Source organism: Budorcas taxicolor, chromosome 11 (genome assembly GCF_023091745.1).
Source record: "Budorcas taxicolor isolate Tak-1 chromosome 11, Takin1.1, whole genome shotgun sequence".
NCBI lineage: Eukaryota > Metazoa > Chordata > Mammalia > Artiodactyla > Bovidae > Budorcas > Budorcas taxicolor.
The window spans coordinates 126,855,214-126,879,505 of record NC_068920.1 but is presented as its reverse complement, the minus strand read 5'-3'; the positions used below and the strand labels follow the sequence as shown (position 1 = coordinate 126,879,505).

General features: G+C 39.1%; 1 protein-coding gene across 1 annotated transcript in view; it reads right to left on the bottom strand.

Annotated features, from left to right (window-relative positions):
• ANTXR1 (ANTXR cell adhesion molecule 1) overlaps positions 1-24,292 on the bottom strand; it is a 261,100-nt gene that overhangs the window by 202,367 nt on the left and 34,441 nt on the right. Inside the window, exon 3 of the mRNA XM_052648002.1 lies at positions 23,465-23,536. Within this exon, the coding sequence (XP_052503962.1) occupies positions 23,465-23,536 (72 nt within the window). The remainder of the gene's footprint in view (positions 1-23,464; positions 23,537-24,292) is intronic.

The following is a 24,292-nucleotide window of genomic DNA, read 5'->3' as shown; positions in this document are numbered from 1 at the left end:
TTGCTTAAAGAGGAAGCCCAACACAGAATTAATATTTTGTTAAACTGGTGTAATAGGGTGCTCATAGGTGAGACTGGATCGTCAGGTTGGAAGTTTTAAAAGACAAACTGAATAGGGTTTAAACTGAGGTTGCTGATGCTTCTAAGGTGGAATATTTAAGGTCAAGTAACTTAGAGTGACTGAACTGAACTGCACTTAGACTTTGGGAGACATACAGATTAATGTCTGCTTCTCTTATCAGTGCCCAGATATCGGCTCACGTGCCAAGCTGCCCAAATCATCCAACAGGAAGCCTTCTCTGACCTCCTCTACCTGACTCCCCTCTCTCCTAATCCCCTATGTAATCTAACATTAGATTCCATTAGGTGTGTTCTAAAGATATCTTGAGACTGACGCGTCTATTTCTTTTGCCTACCTCGTGGCCTGGGCCACCATCATTTCTTACTTAGACTATTGGGAAAGTCATTAGCTATCAGACTGCCTTTTCAACCCTCTGCTGTCCAATCTCCACGTGTTCTTAAACTATGTGTCAAAACATGCCATTCACTCCCCTGCTCAAAACCCTTCATAGCAACTGATTACACTTGGCATAAGACCTCAAATCCTTACCACAATCTTCAAGTGCCTGCATGGCATGGTTCTCTCCCTCCCTGACAGTCTCAGCTTGCACCACTCTGCCGCTACTCCCTTCATTTGAGTGCCACTGGTCATCCCTAGCTCCTTTCTCCAACAGATCCTTCACACCTGCAGTTACTGCTGCCTAGGGATGGGAGATAGTCTTTGCCCAGCTCTCCACTGGGCTAATTCTCTCCCAGGCTTCAATCCCAAGCTAAATATCAATTGCTCAAAGTAGCTTCATTGGACAATTAGCTCCCTCAATCAGACTTTACAGGGCATCCCACAATTTTTGCTTTCTAGCACTTGGGACATTTTATAAGTCATCTTCTGTTCAGTTTAGTTCATTTGTTTCAGTTCTAGACTTTAAACTCCATGAGGGTTGGGCCATGTCTGTTTTGGTCTCCACTGATCTTCTGTGTTTATGACATACCTGGAACATTACAGACATTCAAAAAATATTTGCTGAAGAGGTAGAGGAGGGAATAGGCTTCATTGGCTACATGTGGACAGTAGCCAGGCAGAAGCTGACCTGGTAGTAATTGACTGTAGGCCAGGCCTGGGGCCATGTGATTATAAACCATTCTCTATGCTGTACCTCTTTACAGAACTCCCACATTTTAATAAATTCCATTAAAAGCCATAGTTTAATCTCAACTCTGTTGTTGGGTTATGAGAAAGAGCATAGATCTGTGCATTAGAAGGAGGGTTAAAGGTGAGAGCAGAGTCCCCCATGAGGCCACCACGGTAGGGGGAGGGTGGCATTAGCATTCACCTGGCAGAGGGCAGCTTTGCCCTGCAGGTCAGCCTTTTCATGAGGGTAACAGCAAAGGTCCATATGGTCAAAGCTATGGTGTTTCCAGTAGTCATGTATGGATGTGAGAGCTGGACCATAAAGAAGACTGAGAGCCAAAGAATTAATGCTTTTGAACTGTGGTGTTGGAGAAGACTCTTGAGAGTCCTTTGGACTGCAAGGAGATCAAACCAGTTAATCCTAAAGGAAATCAAATCTGAATATTCATTGGAAGGACTGATGCTGAAGCTGAAACTCCGATACTTTGGCCACCTGATGCAAAGAGGTGACTCATTTGAAAAGACCCTGATGCTGGGAAAGATTGAAGGCAGGAGGAGAAGGGGACGACAGAGGATGAGATGGTTGGATGGCATCACTGACTCAACGGACATGAGTTTGAGTAAGCTCTGAGAGTTGGTGAAAGACAGGGAAGCCTGGTGTGCTACAGTGCATGGGGTTGCAGAGTCGGACACGACTGAGCAACGGAACAACAGCAACCAGAGCCAAAAAGGTGGCAGGATGGTGAAGCTGGGATAGGAGAGTGCAGCTGAGACAGAAAACTGGGGTTTGTTCCTAAGTCATAGGGGTCATACGCTGAAACTCCTTGGTATAGCTGAGGTGCAATATGGAGTCGGAGGATAATTTCTAATTAGGTGGACGCAGATAGGGCACTGAAAGGAAATGTGAACCAAAAAAGTAAATGTGGTCTTGTCTTTGGTCATTGACTAGTGAGGTTTAGGAAATTCTGGTAACACTAAAATTGGTGTATTGTGTTAAAACTGGAACTTTAAAAAGAGGAAAGAAAAACGGGATACTGGGGGTGTGGAAAAGATTCCCTGGCTGCTTTGTATTTTTTCTCTGCCAAAAAATGTCTGGGAACGGGGGTGTTTTCTCTAAGCCTGTTTCCTTTCCTTACAAGTGTTTTCTTGAGCTTTCTATTTTTTTGGTACCAGAACAAGCATAGGCTGTTTTGGGAGCTGTCCTTATCCTTGATGTGTCCGGCAAGATATGATGAGCTCACTGGTCCCAAGCAGTGGTCACACTTCCCTTACACCACCCTTAGTTGGTAAAAGATCAGATGACTTATGGCCCCATCTCCCTACTCCATGCCCCTTCTCTAAGCTCCCACAACATCCAAGCAAACAGAACAGATGGTTTCATGGAAATTGTGGGTCTGTTTTAATTCTGGGACAATAGAACTATTAATAAAGACCTATTTTTTTCATGCTCTCTTAGAAATGAAAGAAAGCTTGGAGAAAGGTCTTTTAAAGGGGTTGATAAGAACCTCTCCTCTCTGAGAACTTGGGTATTACCAAATGAAATGTTATCTTCCTGGGAAATGAGAGAGTCTGGGAATCCTACAAAAACAGGCTGCTATTAAAGAGTCTCCTCTTTTCCTTGGTGGTTTCACATGTCTGCCAGTGTTCCTACTTAGAAGTTAAGGGTTTTCAGGCCACATGTCTTGTGTTCCTTTTGCAACTCCTGCAATACTTAATGATGGACGTAGTTGAGTGATTTGTTGCTGAATGAATGACTCCACTTTGGATAATCCATCCATCCATTCATTCATTTTCACAACTATTTACTGAGCACTCACTCTGCACCCAGTACGATGCTGGTTTGTAGGGGGAGGGTGTGGGGAGAATCAGTTACAGTGTCTGTTGGGCTTTCTCTTACTCTGGGAATTTTTCTACATTTCTTGAAGATTACTTTCTGAGATTCCAGTTATATTGTGACACTTTAATATTTGCTGATGAAACCATTAAAGGAAGAATGTACATAAGTACATCAAGAAGCACTTCAACAACTTTTTACCCCAAGTATCCCAGTGACTCTTCTACTGCAAAATCCACCTTGGGGTTAGGCAACGTCTACTACATTTTCAGTCTATAAAAAATAAACTCTACCACCCCCCTTTGATACCCAGCGTCAGCTCTGAATTGGCCACTTCTTGCCTCCTAGTAAAAGAGCTTCTGTGGAACTGACTTTCCTCAAATGTCCTGCAGTTTTTGGCTTTGGAACCTCAACAATACAGTAAACATGCATCACAATTAACCACTAATGCTACACTCACAACATTTCCAGATGTCTCAGGGCTCCACTGTTGGCTACCCAAAACATAGAGTGAACTGTACAGAACAGCAAAGATTAACTAAAGACATTTTGCTGCTACTTTGGAGTCATGAAGTCCCATAACCAACTCTTATCATTTGTGTATAATGTATAAACATCATGTCCTCTTTACGACTTTTATCTCAGAGTAGGCCAGTATGATTAATGACATCAGGATGCATGTTGAACCAAAGATCCATTGTTATATTTTTTAAAGTTAGTATAATTTATCTATAGTAACATGCATAGGTATTTATTAATATCCATTATAATTGTTGAATTTATTTCTATTACTTTTCTCATTCCTTCATTCTCTTTTAATATCTGTAGGATCTCTAGTGATATCCTCCTTTCATTTCCTTTCAGCAGTCGCTATATGGATTATGATATTTATCCTTATTTTATAATAAGTTAATATCATGCCGCTTCTCATATAATGGAAAAACCTCTTAGTATTATACTTCCATGTAATTCTCTGTCATCCTTTGAGTTATTGTTGTCATGTATTCTACTTCTGTATGTAATATACTCCAAAATACAGTGTTAACTGTTTCTGACTTAAATAATCATCTTTTTATGAAATTAAGAAAATAGTTGGCCTTCCCTGGTGGCTCAGTGGTGAAGAATCCACCTGCTCATACAGGAGACAGTAGTTCGATCCCTGGTCCGGGATGATCCCACATGCTGGGGAGCAATTAAGCCTGTACACACGACAACTAGAGAAGTAGCCCCTGCTCACCACAACCAGAGAAAAACTCACGCAGCAACAAAGACCCAGCACAGTCAAAAACAAATAAATAAAATTATAAATGAAAAAGAAAATAGTTATCATTTCTGGTTGTTTTTATGTGTTGCTATGGATAGTTTACACCTGGTATTATTTTTTTCTCTGAAAAATTTCTTTTAACATTTATTTATTTATTTTGTAACAGATATGCTGGTAATGATTCTCTCAGCTTATTTTTCCTTTCTCGAAACGTCTTGATTTTGCCTTTAATTTTAAGGATGTTTTCAATGGATACAGAATTCTGGATGGACTTTTTTAAAAGCAGTGGAAACTTAGGTATAATATTGATTTGTTTTTTTTGACTCACTGCAGATGTAAGCCTTTTATCTTTGTGAGCTGGGGGCGGGGTGGTGCTCAATGTTTAGATCCTCTCTTGAGTTAGGTTGATCTTCGGTTGGGATACGGCTTTAATTAGATTGTATTCCCTGTTATTAACCCAGTTCCCAGCCCTGTCTTTGTGATCTTTTCTGTATTTGAGATGGGAGTTAGGCACAGCTTCAGATAATTTTGCTTGACTTAGGACTCCGGAATCCAAGCAAGCACCACAAGTATCCATGGGATTAAGTGATTTCTTTCTCATTTTCAACAACTCTTTCACCACTACTTTCTTGGGAAACTGAAGAGGTTTGGATGAAAGGAAAGAATTATTAGGCTGAGAAATTTTTCTTCACTGGGGCCCTTTAAGATAATCCATCTCTCTGGTGCACATTGTTGTCTAAGGTTCAGCTGACTTTTCCTCATGCCTGAGAGGTCTGTCCATGGGTCACCCACATTTCTAATTTCCCAAACCCAGATCAGGTAGCCACCATCAAGTACAGAAGCTTCTGCGGATGTCTGCTCAGTTCTGGGCTTGTTTCTCTCTCATCTCTTCAGTGCTTCCTGTGTGTTTGCTAGCCCCAGTGGAACATATGAATTTTATTTTGTCTGGGCTTTTCTGGTTGACCATGGAAATGAAGGTTTTTCACATGTCTCTACATCCTAACTAGAAGCAGACATACTATAAAGGCTTTTTCTAAACATTTGCGACTACACATTTGTTTCAAGTCAGGAAAAAAATACTGGAGATGATTACCAGCATATAAATATACTCTAGTACCTTTCATCTTAACAAAATAAATCCTCTGTGACCTCACATGTCCCTCTAGCTATTGACCAATTCATTTACATGTCTCTTCAAAACAAAACTTCTTGAAAGAGTACTTGCTTCCCAGTTTTTCTTGGTAAAGATTTCAAATGTAAAGTGATCTTTATCTATCTGTTCATAGTGAATGAACAAGACTAAGACTGGTTGGAAGCTCTGTGTGCATGGTGTGTGCGTGTGTGCTGAGTTGCTTCAGTTGTGTCTGACTCTGTGTGACCCTATGGACTGTAGCCCACCAGGCTCCTCTGTTCATGGGATTCTCCAGACAAGAATAGTGGAGTGGATTGCCCTGCCCCCCTCCAGGGGATCTTCCTGACCCAGGGATCAAAACCACGTCTCTCACATCTTCTTCACTGGCAGCCAGGTTCTTTACCACTAGTGCCACTTGAGAAAACTTGCATGCATGGTGGGGCATACCAGCTGGTGGATGATCAGCTTTTATCAACAGGATTCTTTGTTGGATGGGTCATCCACTGATGCATCAGGGTATGAACATTTTCACCCCTCTGAAATGATTATTTCTACAGTGAAGTAGTTTTCAAACTCTTTCCGTAGGTGTTAATTCTGGAATTGACAAGGGAGAGGGTTGGAAGTAGCAATATTCGTTGTGCATATGTCTCCATAATCTCCCTTGTGTGGTATCTGTCCATGAAACCTTTCTTGTTTAATTTTGCCAGAGAATACACTTCTCTTTTCTAGTGGGGTTGGAAAAGGGGGAATTTTTCAAACTGTAGTGGAAGCAAGTGGTTCTGAAGGTTGAAAAGATCCTTAGATAAACTTTTAAACATGTTCCAGTCTTCACCCTGTACCACTTTCTTGCCTTCTGCAGTAGCAGAAGACAGTTCCAGGTTTTGAGCTTTCCAAGGTTCTGCAAGGCTACAAAGCTATTTCCTCTTCGGTATCTCTTATTACATATGACTTCTCTCCACACTGCTTACATTGCTTGCCACTCTCTGTATTCTTTTTGTCCTGTGTTCTTATGGTTTTAATTTCTTCAAAGATGGACTTTGTAGTTTTGTTTCACCTTCTCCTGATTGTGGGTGCTTTTTGCAAGAAAAGGGGCTAAAAATGTCTTCACCCCTCAATTTAAAATGGAAACCCCTCACCTTTTAGCACATTTTGCAGTGACTTTTGACTCAACAGTTCTGCTGAAACTGCCTATTTCAAGGTCCTCAATGATCTCCACATTCTCAATTCAGTGGTCACTTCTCTGCCTTCCTCTTACTCACTCTCTAACAGCAACACAGTTAACTCCTCTCTCTCAATTAAAAACGCTTTCTTCTCTTGACTTCCATTGTAGCATCCTCTCTCCATCTCCCACATCAGTTGTCCTTTCTCATATTTCTGAGTAAGCTTTTCCTTCTCTTCTAGAACTTTAAAGATTGGAGTGCCCCAGGACCCAGATCCCCTTATTCTTACATCTACACTGAACCCCTGGAGAAGGGAATGGTGACCCACTCCAGTATTCTGGCCTGGAGAATTCCATGGACAGAGGAGCTACAATCCATTGGGTTGCAGAGTCAGACACAACTGAACGACTTTCACTTTTTCACACTGTCTTACAAAGCAGTCTCATTCTTCCCATGGCTTCAGTACCATTCACAAGAGCATGGACTTTGCAGGAAGACAGACTGAATTGAATTCTAGTTCTGCCACTTCTAATACATGTCAACCTTTGGTTTCTCAACTGCTACTGCTACTGCTAAGTCGCTTCAGTCGTGTCCGACTCTGTGCGACCCCATAGACGGCAGCCCACCAGGCTCCCCCGTCCCTGGGATTCTCCAGGCAAGAACACTGGAGTGGGTTGCCATTTCCTTCTCCAATGCATGAAAGTGAAATGTGAAAGTGAAGTCGCTCAGTCGTGTCTGACTCTTAGCGACCCCGTGGACTGCAGCCTGCCAGACTCCTCCGCCCATGAGGTTTTCCAGGCAAGAGTACTGGAGTGGATTGCCATTGTCAAATGCAAAGTGAAAGTGTGGAACTATAAGATCTACCAGCTTCCTTCCAGCTCAGAGTCCTGCATCTGATTTTATGTTAGGACCAATGGTTGAAATAGAAGCAGAACCTGGGAATCTGCTGGTAACTGGAGAGGCTACATTTGACAGGCAGGAGTAGTCTACAGTACGACAGAGGGTCAAGTGCAGACCAGTAACTGAAGTTCATTAAAAGGAGCCCATCAAGGAATTTCCAAATTCCTGAGCTGTCCTAAGCTAGCATAAAGGGCAGGAACAATAGTTTAATCACAGGGCAACATGATAAATTTGTCCAAACAAACTCCTCTGTATACAGCTCTGTTTTGGTTTATTACTCATTTGCAGAGTGGTTTTCACCATGCAGTTTCCTATGGCACTACTTGGCTGCAAACAAATCCCTGTAAGACCTTCCCCACCACTAACCCTTTCCCCTAGTTGAGTCATATTTTGTAAGAGACGGGAGTAGTGCAAAGTAGGCTCTATAGTCAGGGTTGCCCAAATACATATTTTTATCCTGTGAGAACCTTTAGTTCCATACTCCTCTTAGTTCAGTAAGGACAGGGTCTCTCCTGGTGCTGGTGGCATCTAAGATGGTCAGTTTGATGTACCTGAGCTTAGTACTACTGACCACAAGGAGTGTTTGCAGGGGCAGAGGATAGAGTGACACTCTGCCAAATCCTGAGCAACAGAGAATGAGGAGTCCAGAGTCACTTTCTTGGATGGAAGCTGAAAGTAGACAGTTCTATGGTAGATAATAGACAAGAGTCTGCTGTTCTGGTCACGCTGGAAAAAGCTACAGTTCTCTCCAAAAGATAGGACTTCCTTGTTACACTTTGGAGCAATGTTGGGCTGGAGGTGGGAATAGGTAGGAGCATACTAGGTTCACACTAGATAATCCAATCCACAAGTCAAATGTGGGCATATCTGTTTTAGAAGAATAGGAGAATCACACAAGACATCGGTAGAATGTTGGGAAATGAAAATTCTTATAATCACTAATGGCAGTGTAAATTGGTGCAGCCCTTTTGGAGCACAATTAACTCATGTCTACTGAAGTTACATATTCACATACCAAAGACCTAGCAATTCAATCCCTAAGTATATATCTCTATATCAGAGAAATCTTGTTTCCCACCTTCTGGGAGACAAGTATAAGAATGTTCAATGCAACTTTGTTTATAATGGTGAAAAGTTAGAAACAAACTAATTGTATATTAATGAGAGAATAGATTAGTACATGGTGGTACATTATTACAATATAATGCAATGCAACATAAAGTATACCTTAGTTAAAATGAACCAAGTGTAGCTACACGTATCTACATAGAAAAAGTTTCAAAAACATGATGTTAAGTGTAAAAAGCAAGCTCAAGAAGAACACAGTATGGTAGTTTATTATATAACTGAATATGAAAAAATACATTATTCATGGGTATGCAAAAATACACAACAGTCATTAAGATGATAAATCCTACTTTCAGGATAGTAATATCTCTGATAAAAGAAAGGGGGGTGTCAAAACATGTAGCAGTTTATTTCATAAGCTTGGTGGTGGATAATGAGGGTTTACAATCCTTTCTTTGTATACTTTTGTTATACTTAAAATATTTAATAATTTTAAAAAATTGTTGATGGTGAGTATCAAAGGCTGAACCACAGTTCACAAGGAAGCACTCTGAGCCTGTCAAAGGGAGTGCTAAATCTAAGGTTCAAGTTCCCACTCGGAAGGCCAAGGGACTAGGAGGTGATGGATAAGCCAGATGTTGACCAATAGCAGATTTTTTTTGGTTAGCCCACAGAAAATGTGTTGGTCTTAGCTATCTAGATTTGAATATGAGAACTCTACCATGTTTGATGCTGCTATTTCTGAAGCTCGCCTTGCTGGCTTCATCCAGATAAGAATGTTTGTGGCTGCTGGTCTGTCAGATGTTATCCTTTATCTATGCCACATGCCAGATAGTGGGTGAGCAGGGGAAGTTGTATTTCCTGAGGATCCATGCTGTGCTAGGGTCTCTGCGAGGCTCTTTCCATGCATTACTTCACAAAGCATCACAACGCCACCCAATGGTGTTTATTATCTTCATCATTCATTTGAAAAGAAAACAGATTTAAGAGGTACAGAACATGTACATGCTGGTAGAGCCCAGACTGGAGCCGAGGCTGGTCCTGGTACAAAGTCTGTGTTGTCTCTACTACATATGTGGCATCCAAACTTGGTACAGGACAGTGAACTGTGCACAAAGACACAGAAGATGTGTGTGTGTGTGTGTGTGTATAATGTTTTTTCCTAGGGCATAGATTATACTCCAAAATTTGAGAAAGGACGCAACATGATTTTTATGTGAAGTTAAACACTGGTGTGTTACAGAACAGAATACAAATGCACATTCATTTTCAAGATGGAAGGATGTTGAGGAAATTTCTTATTTTGATGAGCCACTTCAAACTCAACCTAGGGACCCCAAGGCTATGCCTTTTCTTTGTCCTTCCTAAAAGCAGTCCTCCAGAGGGAGACTATGAGAAGCGCAGGACCACTCTGCTCTCACACATCCATCTGTTCCTAGACCTACTGAACTGCTTTAAGGTGGGTTCTTTTTTACCATCATTGAGATTCAATATGAGAAGTCCTTAGAAAAACTTCCTCTAGAGACATTGCCTGTGTGCTCCCATCTGGAGGAAGTCTTGCTAGAACCATTAGACAAAGGAAACAATCATTTTTACCTGACGCCATGCCAAAGCAGTCTTTTCTACCCATATCCCTCTGTGTAGGGAGAGACCAGCCAAAGGTTAAAAGCTTCAGAGAGGGATGTGAGGCATGGAGGGCTGGGGACTTGCTCTGAATTATTCTTGGCTATGCTATGATGATTTAAGTGGGATATGTCCATGAGGATTTAGGGTGATTCCTTAATTCTTTGTTAAAACCCCCAACAATAACCACAAATGTAACAGCACCATCTACTAGGTGGCTGGCTTTGCTAATCCTTCCAACACTTCTAGGAGGTAGGGATGATCGTTACAGTATTCATTTCACAATCAGAGAAACAGAGGCACAGAGAGGTAAGGACCTTCCCATGGACTGAGTGAGACACCATGATATTATCTCTCAGTCAAAAGGAGAAGAGAGTAAATAAGTGCTCTGCTCCATTTCTCTTTATTTTGTCATCAAATCTTCTTGTACCTGCATGAAAAGCACTTCAAAATGGAATGAATCCAGGTGCTTTCAAGCACAAAGTATCTGAAGACTCTTTCTCTCTCCTGTTACTTTTAAATTTAGAAAAAGCTTTCAGAATTATGCCCCTTGGTAATGACAGCCTGCAATCATTCTGCTCCAGGAATCAAGTGATGTGTTCAGAATATGTCATTTTCCCCCATGATACTGATGGCAAAACCACACTCTCAACCAAACCAAAGGCTGACTGGGAAGGAGAGAGAAGTGTGGTCTCTTGGTTTCTACTCAGCAGTTTGAGCCAAGCGTTCTTGGCTTTCTCTCCAACTCCTTAAGCAATAAGCAAGATGCTTAACCTCTTAACCCCATCTGCCAATTGCTGATTCTACCTCTGTACCTCTTTGTGAGGACTATTTCCAAGCTATGTTGTTAAAAGACCGCAAAGATAAAATGTGTAGAGGGCACATGTTTCAGGGGAACTGCTTTCTGGAAGAAGTCAGAGGGTTTGGGGTGGTGAGTTATGTAGGCTTAGGTTTATTTTTAATTTAAAACTGTATATAGTATTAAAACTGTGGGAAACTCTATAGTGCAGTGATTAGGCATGTGGGACACTGGGGCCATGGTTCCCGGGCTCAAATCCAGGTTTCTACATTTACGGTAAAGTGGCCTTGAGCCTTTTCTGACTCAGTATCCCCATCTACATAAAACATAATAAATAATATAATTCCCATAGCAACCTTACAAGGTAGATATTATTATTTTCTCTTATAACTGAAAAAGGTATTCTAGGTTGTCAGTACATAATAGGCAATTAATAGAAGATTATATATATATACACACACATATATATGTACACACAAATGCATATATACTTCTGTATTTCCACATATTATATGTATAGTAGTTGCTACCATTTAATTATTCCACAGATAACAAAAAGGATAACAATATGCATACAGATACAGTGAATTAGGTAAGCTATGTAATAGCTGTGAGAAGAAGAGAAGTAAAAAGCAAAGGAGAAAAGCACAGATATAAGCATCTGAATGCAGAGTTCTAAAGAATAGCAAGAAGAGATAAGAAAGCCTTCCTCAGCAATCAATGGAAAGAAATAGAGGAAAACAACAGAATGGGAAAGACTAGAGATCTCTTCAAGAAAATTAGAGATACCAAGGGAACATTTCATGCAAAGATGGGCTCGATAAAGGACAGAAATGGTATGGACCTAACAGAAGCAGAAGATATTAAGAAGAGGTGGCAAGAAAACATGGAAGAACTGTACAAAAAAGATCTTCATGACCCAGATAATCATGATGGTGTGATCACTCATCTAGAGCCAGACATCCTGGAATGTGAAGTCAAGTGGGCCTTAGAAAGCATCACTACAAACAAAGCTAGTGGAGGTGATGGAATTCCAGTGGAGCTATTTCAAATCCTGAAAGATGATGCTGTGAAAGTGCTGCACTCAATATACCAGCAAATTTGGAAAACTCAGCAGTGGCCACAGGACTGGAAAATGTCAGTTTTCATTCCAATCCCAAAGAAGGGCAATGCCAAAGAATGCTCAAACTGCCGCACAATTGCACTCATCTCACATGCTAGTAAAGTAATGCTCAAAATTCTCCAAGCCAGGCTTCAGCAATACGTGAACCATGAACTTCCTGATGTTCAAGCTGGTTTTAGAAAAGGCAGAGGAAGCAGAGGTCTAATTGCCAACATCTGCTGGATCATGGAAAAGGCAAGAGAATTCCAGAAAAACATCTATTTCTGCTTTATTGACTATGCCAAAGCCTTTGACTATGTGGGTCACAATAAACTGTGGAAAATTCTGAAAGAGATGGGAATACCAGATCACCTGACCTGCCTCTTGAGAAACCTATATGCAGGTCAGGAAGCAACCGTTAGAACTGGACATGGAACAACAGACTGGTTCCAAATAGGAAAAGGAGTACATCAAGGCTGTATATTATCACCCTGCTTATTTAACTTCTATGCAGAGTACATCATGAGAAACGCTGGGCTGGAAGAAGCACAAGCTGGAGTCAAGATTGCTGGGAGAAATATCAATAACCTCAGATATGCAGATGACACCATCCTTATGGTAGAAAGTGAAGAGGAACTAAAAAGCCTCTTGATGAAAGTGAAAGAGGAGAGTGAAAAAGTTGGCTTAAAGCTCAACATTCAGAAAACTAAGATCATGGCATCCGGTCCCATCACTTCATGGGAAATAGATGGGGAAACAGTGGAAACTGTCAGATTTTATTCTGGGGGGCTCCAAAATCACTGCAGATGGTGATTGCAGCCATGAAATTAAAAGACGCTTACTCCTTGGAAGGAAAATTATGACCAACCTAGAAAGCATATTGAAAAGCAGAGACATTACTTTGCTAACAAAGGTCTGTCTAGTCAAGGCTATGGTTTTTCCAGTAGCCATGTATGGATGTGAAAGTTGGACTGTGAAGAAAGCTGAGTGCTGAAGAATTGATGCTTTTGAACTGTGGTGTTGGAGAAGACTCTTGAGAGTCCCTTGGACTGCAAGGAGATCCAACCAGTCCATTCTGAAGGAGATCAGTCCTGGGTGTTCTTTGGAAAGAATGATGCTGAAGCTAAACTCCAGTATTTTGGCCACCTCATGTGAAGAGATGACTCACTGGAAAAGCCTCTGATGTTGGGGAGGATTGGGGGCAGGAGGAGAAGGGGACGACAGAGGATGAGATGGCTGGATGGCATCACCAACCTGATGGACGTGAGTTTGAGTGAACTCTGGGAGTTGGTAATGGACAGGGAGGCCTGGCATGCTGCGAACATGGGGTCGCAAAGAGTCGGATATAACTGAGCGACTGAACTGAACTGAACTGATGTAATGTAATAAAAAAAAAAACATTGGATTTAAACATTTTAATTCTGTGAATTAAAAAAAAATCCTACTCTGACTGACTACTTATATGAATTTAGGCAAATAATTCAACCTCTCTGAGAATAATTTTCTTAGCAGTGAAGTGAGGCCATTGAGTTGGAAAAGACATAGTAATTTTTTGACTCACAGTTGTTTCATTATGCTTTGTTTTTTTCCTCTTGCAAAGTTTACAAGAAATGTGAAATTTCCAGTTAAAAACGGTGATCTGGTTCTACACATTTCAACCTTCCCTTTTCTTCCAAAATGCTGTAAAAACAGCTGAACTAGTATGACAGGGAAAATGTTTTGCATTGCTGGCAAATTGGTAAGCATGTCATATACATGCCAGACTCTTGCAATAATTCCTGCAAGATGTAGAGCTGCTGAGATCAATTGACAGAAGGGCCTACCAGCCTGCAAGTCTGTGACTTGAGGAAGAAAACCTGCAGTTGATGGTGAGATAGATTCTCAACATAGTGATCCAACATCTACACTTGACTATTTTCCTTTGGCACAGGCTTCCTCCTTACCTTGGACATATTAATTCTCTACCTTTCTCAAAAAAAAAGTTACACTACATACAAAATTTCCCATCTTCTTTTCCTGTGATCTTCACATTTTCAACAAAGATTTATATGATCTTTGACAGAACTCATCCCAAATCCTAGTAAATGTAGTTGTTCCTCTTTTGAGTCACTCTACTAAGAAAAATTCTCATAAGATGGAAAGAAGAGGAGTAATTTAAGAAAGTTAAGAAAATTTCCTCTTTGAAGCAAACTCATATAAGAAACAGGGGGACACATAAAGCAATTCTAATTCATATTCATGATAAAGATATATCATCTCTAACACAATAGCAGTGTGTGCCCCTCCACACTAAGAAAAATTTAGGATCAGGAAAATATTCATAGGGTTGAAAGATATTAGTTGTCAGTTTAAAGATGCAATGGCACTGATGAAACAAATTAAAGAATGCCTAAATAAATGGAAAGACAGCTTATGTTCATGGATCAGAAGACTTAATATTGTTAAGATGACAATACTGCTCAAAGTGATCTACAGATTCAATGCGATCTCTGTCAAAATTCCAATGACTTTTTTTCTTCTGCAGAAACAGAAAAACTTATCCTAAAATTCATGCAGAATCTCAAAACCCAAAACAATCTTGGAAAAGAGTAAAAGTTGGGAGAGTCATACTTTCTGGTTTCAAAACTTGCTAGAAAGCAATAGTAATTGAAACAGTTTGGTACTAGCATAAGGACACATGTATAGGCCAATTCAATAGAATAGAAGCCCAGAAATAAAACTTTGCATATATGGTCAAGTGATTTTCAACAAGAGTGCCACCCATTGAATGGGGGAAAAGATAAGTGTTTTCAACAAAAGGTGCTGGGAAAACTAGATATCCATTTTCAACATAATGAAATTACGCCCTTATTTCAAACTATAAGCAAAAATTAACTCAAAATGGATCAAAGACCTAAATGTAAGAGCTAAAACTATAAGACTCTTAGAAAAAACAAAGGGGAAAGCTTTATAAGACCTTGGATTTGGCAATGATTTCTTGAAATGTAAAACCAAAAGCACAAAGCAGCCAAAAAAAAAAGATAAATTGGATTAATCAAAATTAGATAATTTTATGTGTTAAAAGACACTATCAACACAGTGAAAAGATAACTCACAGAATGGGAGAAAATATTTGTATGTAAGTCATGTATTTAATTAAGGCTTGATATCCAGAAAACGTAAAGAACTCTTAGAATTCAATGACAACAATAAAAAACAACCCAATTAAAAAATGGGCAAAAGACTTGAACGGACATTTCTCTAAAGAAGATATATGAATATGCCAATAAACAAATGAAAAAATGCTCAACATTCATCATCATTAAGGATTAACAAATAAAAACTACAATGAGATACCATTTCATAGCCATTGGGATGGCTATTACAAAAGAAAAAAAAACTCACCAGATTAAATGGATTAAAAATGAATGTAAGACCTGAAACCATAAAACTCCAAGAAGAAAACACAGGTAGTAGACTCTTTGCCTTCGGTCTTAACAATATCTTTCTGAGCATATACCCTCAGGCAAAGGAAATAAAAAATCAGCAAACCAGACTACATCAAACTAAAAAGCTTCATATCTGATATGAGATTAATATCTAAATACAAAGAACTCATACAACTCAGCAACAACAAAACAACCCAATTTAAAAATGAGTAGAGGACCTGAATTGATATTTTTCCAAAGGCATACAGGTAGTCAACAGGCACACAAAGAGACGTTCAACATCACTAATTATCAGGGAATTGCAAATTAAAACCAAAATGAAATATCACCCCAAGCCTGTTCAATGGCTATTAACAAAATGGCAAGAAATAAAGAGTGCTGGAAAGGATGTGGAGAAAAGGGAATTCTCAAACACTGTTGATGGGAATGTAAATTGGTACAGCTACTAATGGAAAACAGTATGGGTTTTCCTTAAAAACTTAAGAATAGAACTATCAGCTACTTGACTTCTGGGTATTTATCCAAAGAATATGAAAACACTAATAAGAAAAGACATATGTGCCCCTATATTCATCACAATATTAGCATTATTTACAATAGCCAAGGTATAGAAACAACCTAAGTGACTGTCAATGGATGAACACAACATGAATAAAGAATATGAACAGATAAGAATATGTGTGTATATGTGTGTGTCTGTATGTATGGCGAGGAATACACAATAGAATACTACTCAGTCATGAAAAGATAAGTGCATAAAACGCCCTGCCATTTGCAACAGCATGGATGGACCTAGGGGATGTTACGCTAAATGAAATAAACCAGATGGAGAAAGAAAAATAAGTACTGTATGATTTCACTCATATGTGGAATATAAAAGGCAAGCAAACAAACAAATATAAGTGAATACACCAAACCAACCAAAAACAAACATGTAGATTCAAAGAACACAGCAGCTGTCAGAGGGAAAGGTCTTGTAAGTGAATGTGAAATGGCTAAGGAGGATCGACAATGGTGACGAATGGAAACGAAATTTTTAGTGGTGTCCATGTTGTAGTGTACACTGAAGTAGAAATATATTGTACAAATAAAACTTACATAATATTATAAACCAAAGTTATCTCAATTTTTTAAAAAAATCAGAAAATGATCAATAAGGCTGTGAAGAAATTGGAATCTCTCTGCATTGTTGGTAAGAATGTGAAATGGTGAGGCCACTGTGGAAAACACAAAACACTATGCCGTTTCCTCAAAAACTTAAACACAGAATTACTATATAATCCAGCAGCTCTACTTCTAATGTATGCCCCCAAAGAACTGAACGCAGGGACTTGAACAGATATTTACATGCTAATATTCATAGCAGCATTATTCACAACAGCCAAAAGATGGAAACAACTCAAATGTCCATTGACAAATAAATGGATAAACAAAATGCATTATATATATATATAATATACAAAGCAATATTATTCTGGCCTTAAAAATGAATGAAATCCTGATGCATGCTACAATATGGATGGACCTTGAAGACATGTTAAGTGAAATAAGCCAAACACAAAAGAACACAAATTAAATGATTCCACTTATATGAAGTACCTAAAACAGACAAATCCAGGGAGATAGATGGTAGAACAGAGGTTACCAGGGACTGGGGAGAGTCTCAGTTTAGGATGATGAAAAAGTTCTGGACTTGGATAGTGGTGATGGTTGCACAACTTACTGCCACCACATTGTATGCTTAAAAATGTTTAAAATGTTAAGCTTTATGGATGTACATTTTATCACAATAAAAATATATGATGGATATGAATAAAATGGAAAAGAAATGATGTGATTGACAATGGTTAACATGCAAAATATACAAATAGCTCATACAACTCGATATCAAAAAACAAACAACCCACGATACTCAAGAGGCATAACAGCTATAAATATTAGAAAAGAGGACAGATGTTATCATTAATTGCAAATAATGTAACCATCTTGCTAGAAAAATACTCCAAAAGTAGAAAAATACTCGAATTAATAAAATGGTTCTTTAAAATGTTTAGATAAGAAATAAATCTACAAAGCAATGATTTCCCCCAGGCCAGTATTCCTTAACTGTTTGGGAGGCATCGGCCTGTTTTGCTGCAAATTATAATCTTCTTGACTTGCAAATTTTAAAAAATAATTTTATGGAGTTCAGTAAAAGCCCATGGATCCCAAGCTATAGATTAATTGTTTTATAGTGAACAACAGTTTAGAAAATACAACAAAAAAGAAATGTAGACATTTTAAATTTTTGCTTCCGTCGTGAATGAATTTTTCTCTTGTATTTTCTAAACTTGTTCACTATAAAGCAATTAATCTATAGCTTGGGATCTGGGATTTCTTTGGAAGGAATGATGCTAAAGCTGAAACTCCAGTACTTTGGCCACCTCATGTGAAGAGTTGACTCATTGGAAAAGACTCTGATGCTGGGAGGGATTGGGGGCAGGAGGAGAAGGGGACGACAGAGGATGAGATGGCTGGATGGCATCACTGACTCGATGGACATGAGTCTGAGTGAACTCTGGGAGCTGGTGATGGACAGGGAGGCCTGGCGTGCTGCGATGCATGGGGTCGCAAAGAGTCGGACATGACTGAGCGACTGAACTGACGGACTGAAGAAGAAACCTAATGAATACTGCATGAGACTGATTTGAAGAAAATATCAAAACCTTATGGGGGGACATAAAAGAGAAGTGATATATCCTCAAGTAAGGAAATCGATACAGTAATAATGTAATGCTATTTTGTTCAGATTATTCTGTACTTTTCATACAGTTCAAGCAAAAACTCAGGTATATTTTGGAATATTTAATAATTTAAATAATGACTTGAAGTGCACATGGTAGGGAAAAATAAACCCAGTCACTTAAAGACCAGGAGATTTTCACCCAGGAATAGAGGTGAGGAAGGACTTCTCTTTCACATGTTAAAACGAATTAAAATAATGAGGTACTAGCATAAGAACAGACAAATGCAGTACATCAGAACAGAAAACCAGCAAAGAGCCCAAGCCTATGAGAAAGTTTAAACTTTTAAATCAGTAGTAAAGGTTTACCCAGCATCTAAATGATTTTAGAAAAACCACCGAAACACCTGGAGAAAAATGATGGACCTCATACCTATATCAGGTTAATTCTAGAAGTAATAATGTAAAAAAATCATTAAAAAGTACTGTAACTAAAGGTAGTCAAATAAAGGAAAACAGTAGCCCAATCATAATGATGAATGCTGATTTTAAGTTTCTGAATAAAATACAGAAAACAGAATTCAGCTCTACTTTAAAATAATCAAATATCACAACCAAGTGTAACCAGAAATGCATCTGACCCAATAGTAAAATATCTTTTCAATGCATTTCACTGTATTAGTTAGGTCAAAGAAAAAATATGATCTCAATAGATACCAAAAATGCATTTAATTAAATTGAGTATCTATTTCTAGTTTCTTCCATAGGAAGAGTTGGACTTCCTTGACATGGTCTCATTTCAAATGACGAAGCATTTGAAGCATTTTTCTATTAAGATTAGGAGAAAGACCATCCAGGGAGTTTTTAGGGACTCACGTGCAATAGTTAACACTAAAGTAATTGTAATAACACTTAAATTAACATCAGCTAAGTTAACACTTAAATTAACTTAAATTAATAAGTTAATGAAGAAACCTAAAAAAACCTTGCTACACATTGTCAATTATTTTTCAAACTGATGATGCCAAGCAATCTTGAAAGAGCAACATGATAGAATGCAAAGCACATGACTGTACAGAATCCAGAATCCAGAACCAGAATGCCAGTTCTGCCATTTTCGTTCTTTGACCTGAACAAGCTGTCTAAACTCTCTGAATCTCAGTGTTCTTATCTTATCTGTAGTACTGAAGCAGCAGCAGGTAAGATGGAGTTAAATTTGCTGTCTCTTCTGTTGACTGTAAAAATGTCTGGACAAATGAAGAAAGCAAACACAGTAAAACTCTGAAAAGCAAAAAATTCAGGTGAGTTGAAGAGTTAAAACCTAGAGAAATAACCCATACAGGAATGAATTCCATTTTTTTTTTCATTTCCTTCATAGCTTTAATCTGAGGGTGGTCTCAGTCACATGGCAGTAGCCTGGGACGTCACCTGAAAAGCTAAGCAAGTCCCCATACTTTTGGCCTCTGGGAAAAGAGGTCCCTGTGGTCCAAAGAATGTGGAGGAAATCCTGTTTCTATTCTCTTTTATTACTCCTGGCTTTGTCCCAAGGGTGGCCTCAGTACAGAACTGCACCCAGCAATGTGGTGACCAAAACTCCACGAGGAACCCTATTTTTCTTGCTGGAAGATTGGAAAGGGGGGCCCTCACTGAGAAAATTAGCATGTGGGGAATCCTAGAGAGGACAGAGCTGGAAGAGGGGATCCTTCTAACTGTGTATGAAGCTGTGTATGTCCCGGGCTCATCTCTGAACTGCACATGTGCAGGAGAGACCCAAAGCAACTTAGCAAAAACTGAAAACTGAACCAAAATAAAAACCACCACCTACAGAAGAGATAGAACTTGTGATCTGAACTTCGCCATGGCGACTGCCAACTAAAGCAAACAAACAAATCAGCATTCTCTATAGGATTTGAATATGACTCAGTCTTAACAATCTAATATTAAAAACGTTTATAATATAAACTAAAATTGTTTGACATACAAATCACCTGGAAAATGTGACCAAGTCTTGAGAGAGAAGACAAGAAGCCAATCCTGAGCTACTGGAATTATGTTATAATATAATAGTTATTATATAATAGGAGTTAAAATAACTATTTTTATAGTTATAGTATTATAGTTATATAACTATAACAACAATATAATCCATGAGGTAAAGGTAAACACACCTAAAATAAAAGGAAAGACAGAAATTTAAAAGAACCAAATGGGTATTTTAGGATTGAAAAAGTACAGTATCTGTAATAAGAAGTTCAGTAGATGAGCTAAGCAGCAGCATGGAGATGTCAGAGGAAAGTCAATATGAAGATAGAATGACAGAAACAATCTAGTATAAAGAACAGAAAGAAAATTGCAAAAAACAATTGTACAGAACTTCAGGGACATGTGGAATAACACCCAAGAGGTTTAACATGTATGTCACTGAGATCCCAGAAGGAGAGGGGAAAACGACCAGTGCAGAAAAAACTATTTGAAAAATAACGGCTACAGAGACACCCAGTTTGATCAAAGTCATACATTTCTCAATTCAAGGAGTTCAGCAAATAGGAAAAACTCAAAAAACAAGCAAAAAAAGAGAGAAAAAAACCAGCCATGGCAGACATATCATAATCAAACTGCTGAGAACTAAAGGTAAAGAGAAAAAAAAAATCTTTAGTCAGTGAAAAATGATACTTTACATAATTATTTTTCATTGTATTACTCCAACCTTCCCCTGGTTTCCCTGTGTGGATCTGATGCCAAGAATTGGTTTCAAATGTACCTTTGATATTATTTCTTTTAATATGCCTCAAATCTTTTGCTCTTGTTGAAATGAGAATCTCTGCTAATTCATGTCTTGTTTTTCAGCAAGTTTTTAAAAATTCTGTAAGTTTCCACATTATTATACAGGTCTAATAATGCATCTTTCCCTGTCATGCAGGGATATTATGAAGATCGAATGAGATAATTGATCGTCATAATAAATATAAATATTTATTATATTTCAAAAGATAGAAACTAAACCACTGAAAGTTATATATTTCAGAAACTATCAGTTTGGGAGCTCTAAAGCCTAATTCGTTACACCAATCTCATGAGGAAGTATTTTAAATACTTTCTGGCTTGCCCACATCTCTCCACAGGCTGACAAGGTTGGGGATGGGTCAGTGAAACATTGCCATGCTTTACCAGCTGATCCGTAGTTTAGGCCAAGAGGTCACCATATAAAACTCATTCAGTCTTTGTTTGATTTATAATGTTGTCTTCATTTCTCCTGGACAGCAAAGTGATTCACTTATATACATTCTTTTCATATTCTTTTCCATTATGGTTTATCACAGGATATTGAAAATGGTTCCCTGTGCTATACAGTAGGACCTTGTTGTTTATCCATTTTCTATATAATAGTTTGTATATGCTAATCCCAAATCATTCAGCCTTTAGCAAGGTATTTCTGGCTGTTATTTGATGTATCTTCATCCTTTAAATATTAAATGCTGCTTCCAGAAAAGTAGAGATTCTAATCCCACTCTTCTTGGCATGAGATACTAAGAGTAGTAAAGGCACAAAAAACCAGATTCAAAGTAGGATTCAGATGACTAATTTGAACTAGCATAACCAAAATGGGTCTGAAAGCCTCAGCGTTCTAATAGTGTTTATAAATCTGTGACCTTCCTCGACCTCTCCAACTTCCCAGAGGCCATGAGCAGTAGCACACAAAATATCCACAAGGGATGTGTGAACTTGGTCTCTTGCCAAACTCTCAGGCATGGAGTGAGCGGAATCAGCGTAACGCAGCATTAGGCAGCCTTGGGTTGCAGGAGGATGTGAGGAATGGCTAAGAGAGGAGTTTTCTCTAAAGGAAAGACATCTTTGAAAACTAAGACTGAGATACTATCATATATAAAGACTGAGAGAGATTAGGAGTCTTGCATGTGGTCCACAGGATAGAGACACCGTCTCAGAGTTTCTTAAAATCCTTGTCCAATCCTGAAGGGAAGTCACACAAGCTTCTTGGGTGTCGTGAGTCTCTGATTACCAGCAGGCGGAGCAGAAAGGATGTGTAGCCTGCATCTACAGTGGGTTCTGCTCTTTTCTTAGGAACAAGATAAGGCTCAGTTTCCCCTTCTGTCATAAGGAATAAGAAACCTCTGTTTTGAAAATGGGGTTTCAGTGCGTCTCATATGGCATGAGTGCATATATAGACACTGCTAAAGGTGTAACAGGACTTGGAAACTTCCATGTGGTACGGAGGACCCTTTTTGTTACAGATGGGAAGCAAAGACATGGAGAAAAACAAGGACTAGATCAGACGTGCTGTGTGAGTGCAAATTCCAGGAAACCTTACTCCATCCTGTTAGTCTACTCCCATTTCTAGAAGAGTGGTACAGAATAAAGTCCTTTACCCTCCCTGTACTTGCTCTTCCTCCCTTTCTCCATCCTGTTCACATAAGTCAGTCAGTAATCCCAAGAGTGCCCCACCCTGGGGACCGTCTCATGTGGACCATACCCCTTTTTAAAATGTAGACAAAGAATCATTAACTCAGGAAAAGTGTCATCTCCTATATGCCACCCTGCTACTGCTAAGTCACTTCAGTCGTGTCCAACTCTTAGCGACCCCATGGACTGCAGCCTACCAGGCTCCTCCGTCCATGGGATTTTCCAGGCAAGAGTACTGGAGTAGGGTGCCATAGCTATGAATAAATGGCATGTCTCTGTTACTGCTAGTTTTCACCTACAAGTGGTAAAACCCCAAACAATGTTTGTATTACGCTAGGTCTAAATAATCCTTTTATGTCGACAACATTTTTCCACACCTGATTCAAATTGTCTTTTATCCTGTGGTACTGTAAGCCTTCCCTTTCTATTTCCTGCCTTTATAATTATGGATGATAATATTTCAAGTTCTTACTGCTCTCACAGTGCTCAATCCACAAAATAAATCTAATTTAAATAAAAGAAAATATAGTCCCCTAAGAATTTGGTTTGCTAACATTTTGCTCCACGTCAGCAGACTGAGTCAGCAAGGTAAGATTTACCTTAATGTGATTCAGTCATTTATAAAGTTCCACCAACAGCAGGAAATTCTATCAAAGTCATTGCAGAGTAAATTAGCAGATGGGTCAATGTGCAAAGTTCAAGGCATAAGTGAAAAGAGAACTATTTGATTAAAATAACAGGTCAAGGCTGGCAGGAGGGCACAGATATCAGGACTACTCAATAAAAGATGGGTTTTATAATGACAGGGATGGGGAGCATCCTTACCTGTCTTCTGTGAGTTTCATTAGGGTTGTTCCTTGAGTAGAGAAGACAATAAAGGACATTCTTAGCTGTGGGCTGGAAGGAAAAGCAGTTCTATTAGGGCAGAAAGAGACACAGTGGAATGCCATTCCCTTCTAGGCTTCCCCCTCCTTTTTCCCTTCTTATTATGACTGCCAGAGCTGCCAACCTACAACCCAAAGGGCACTTCTGCAGCTGGTGTTGCAAGTATTCAGCCACCAGAAAACCTGAAGCTGTGGATCAAAGAGAAGACTCTCTTTGTCTTCCTGGAAGCTGCTTCTGATTTGACACCATCACTCAATGACTGTGGATTACAAGTAAGAAAGCTAAAGCTCATCACTTTCCTCTACTATGTCTGAAGTGTGTCGCTAGAAGACTGGTTTGCATGCGGTCTATACAATTCAGGATCCCAACAGAAAACAAAATTCGTGGGTGTCTCGGCTAGAGTCTTGTGTATCCTATAATGAATGGAGTGTCTTAGGCAGTGGCAGCTTTATGCCATTAGTCATCAATATTATACAGTTTATTTTACTTGCAAAGTAGGATCACAATCAATTTGTCACCTCTATTTGGCTTTCTAAGGAGGTTACCTTGTAAGCAGAGCATGTGCGGATAGGCCACAAGAATAACTATTCTACTTGGTAGTTAGAACTTCTTATGATTAATGACTGCATCAGCATGGTGTTTACAGGGCAGTGATTGGGAACTTTATCAATGTAAAATCCACACTCTGAAAGATAGAATAACCCTCAGGTCAGGACAAACATAACTTTTTGTCTGCAAGATGGGCTGTCACACTTCCATGGATCCACC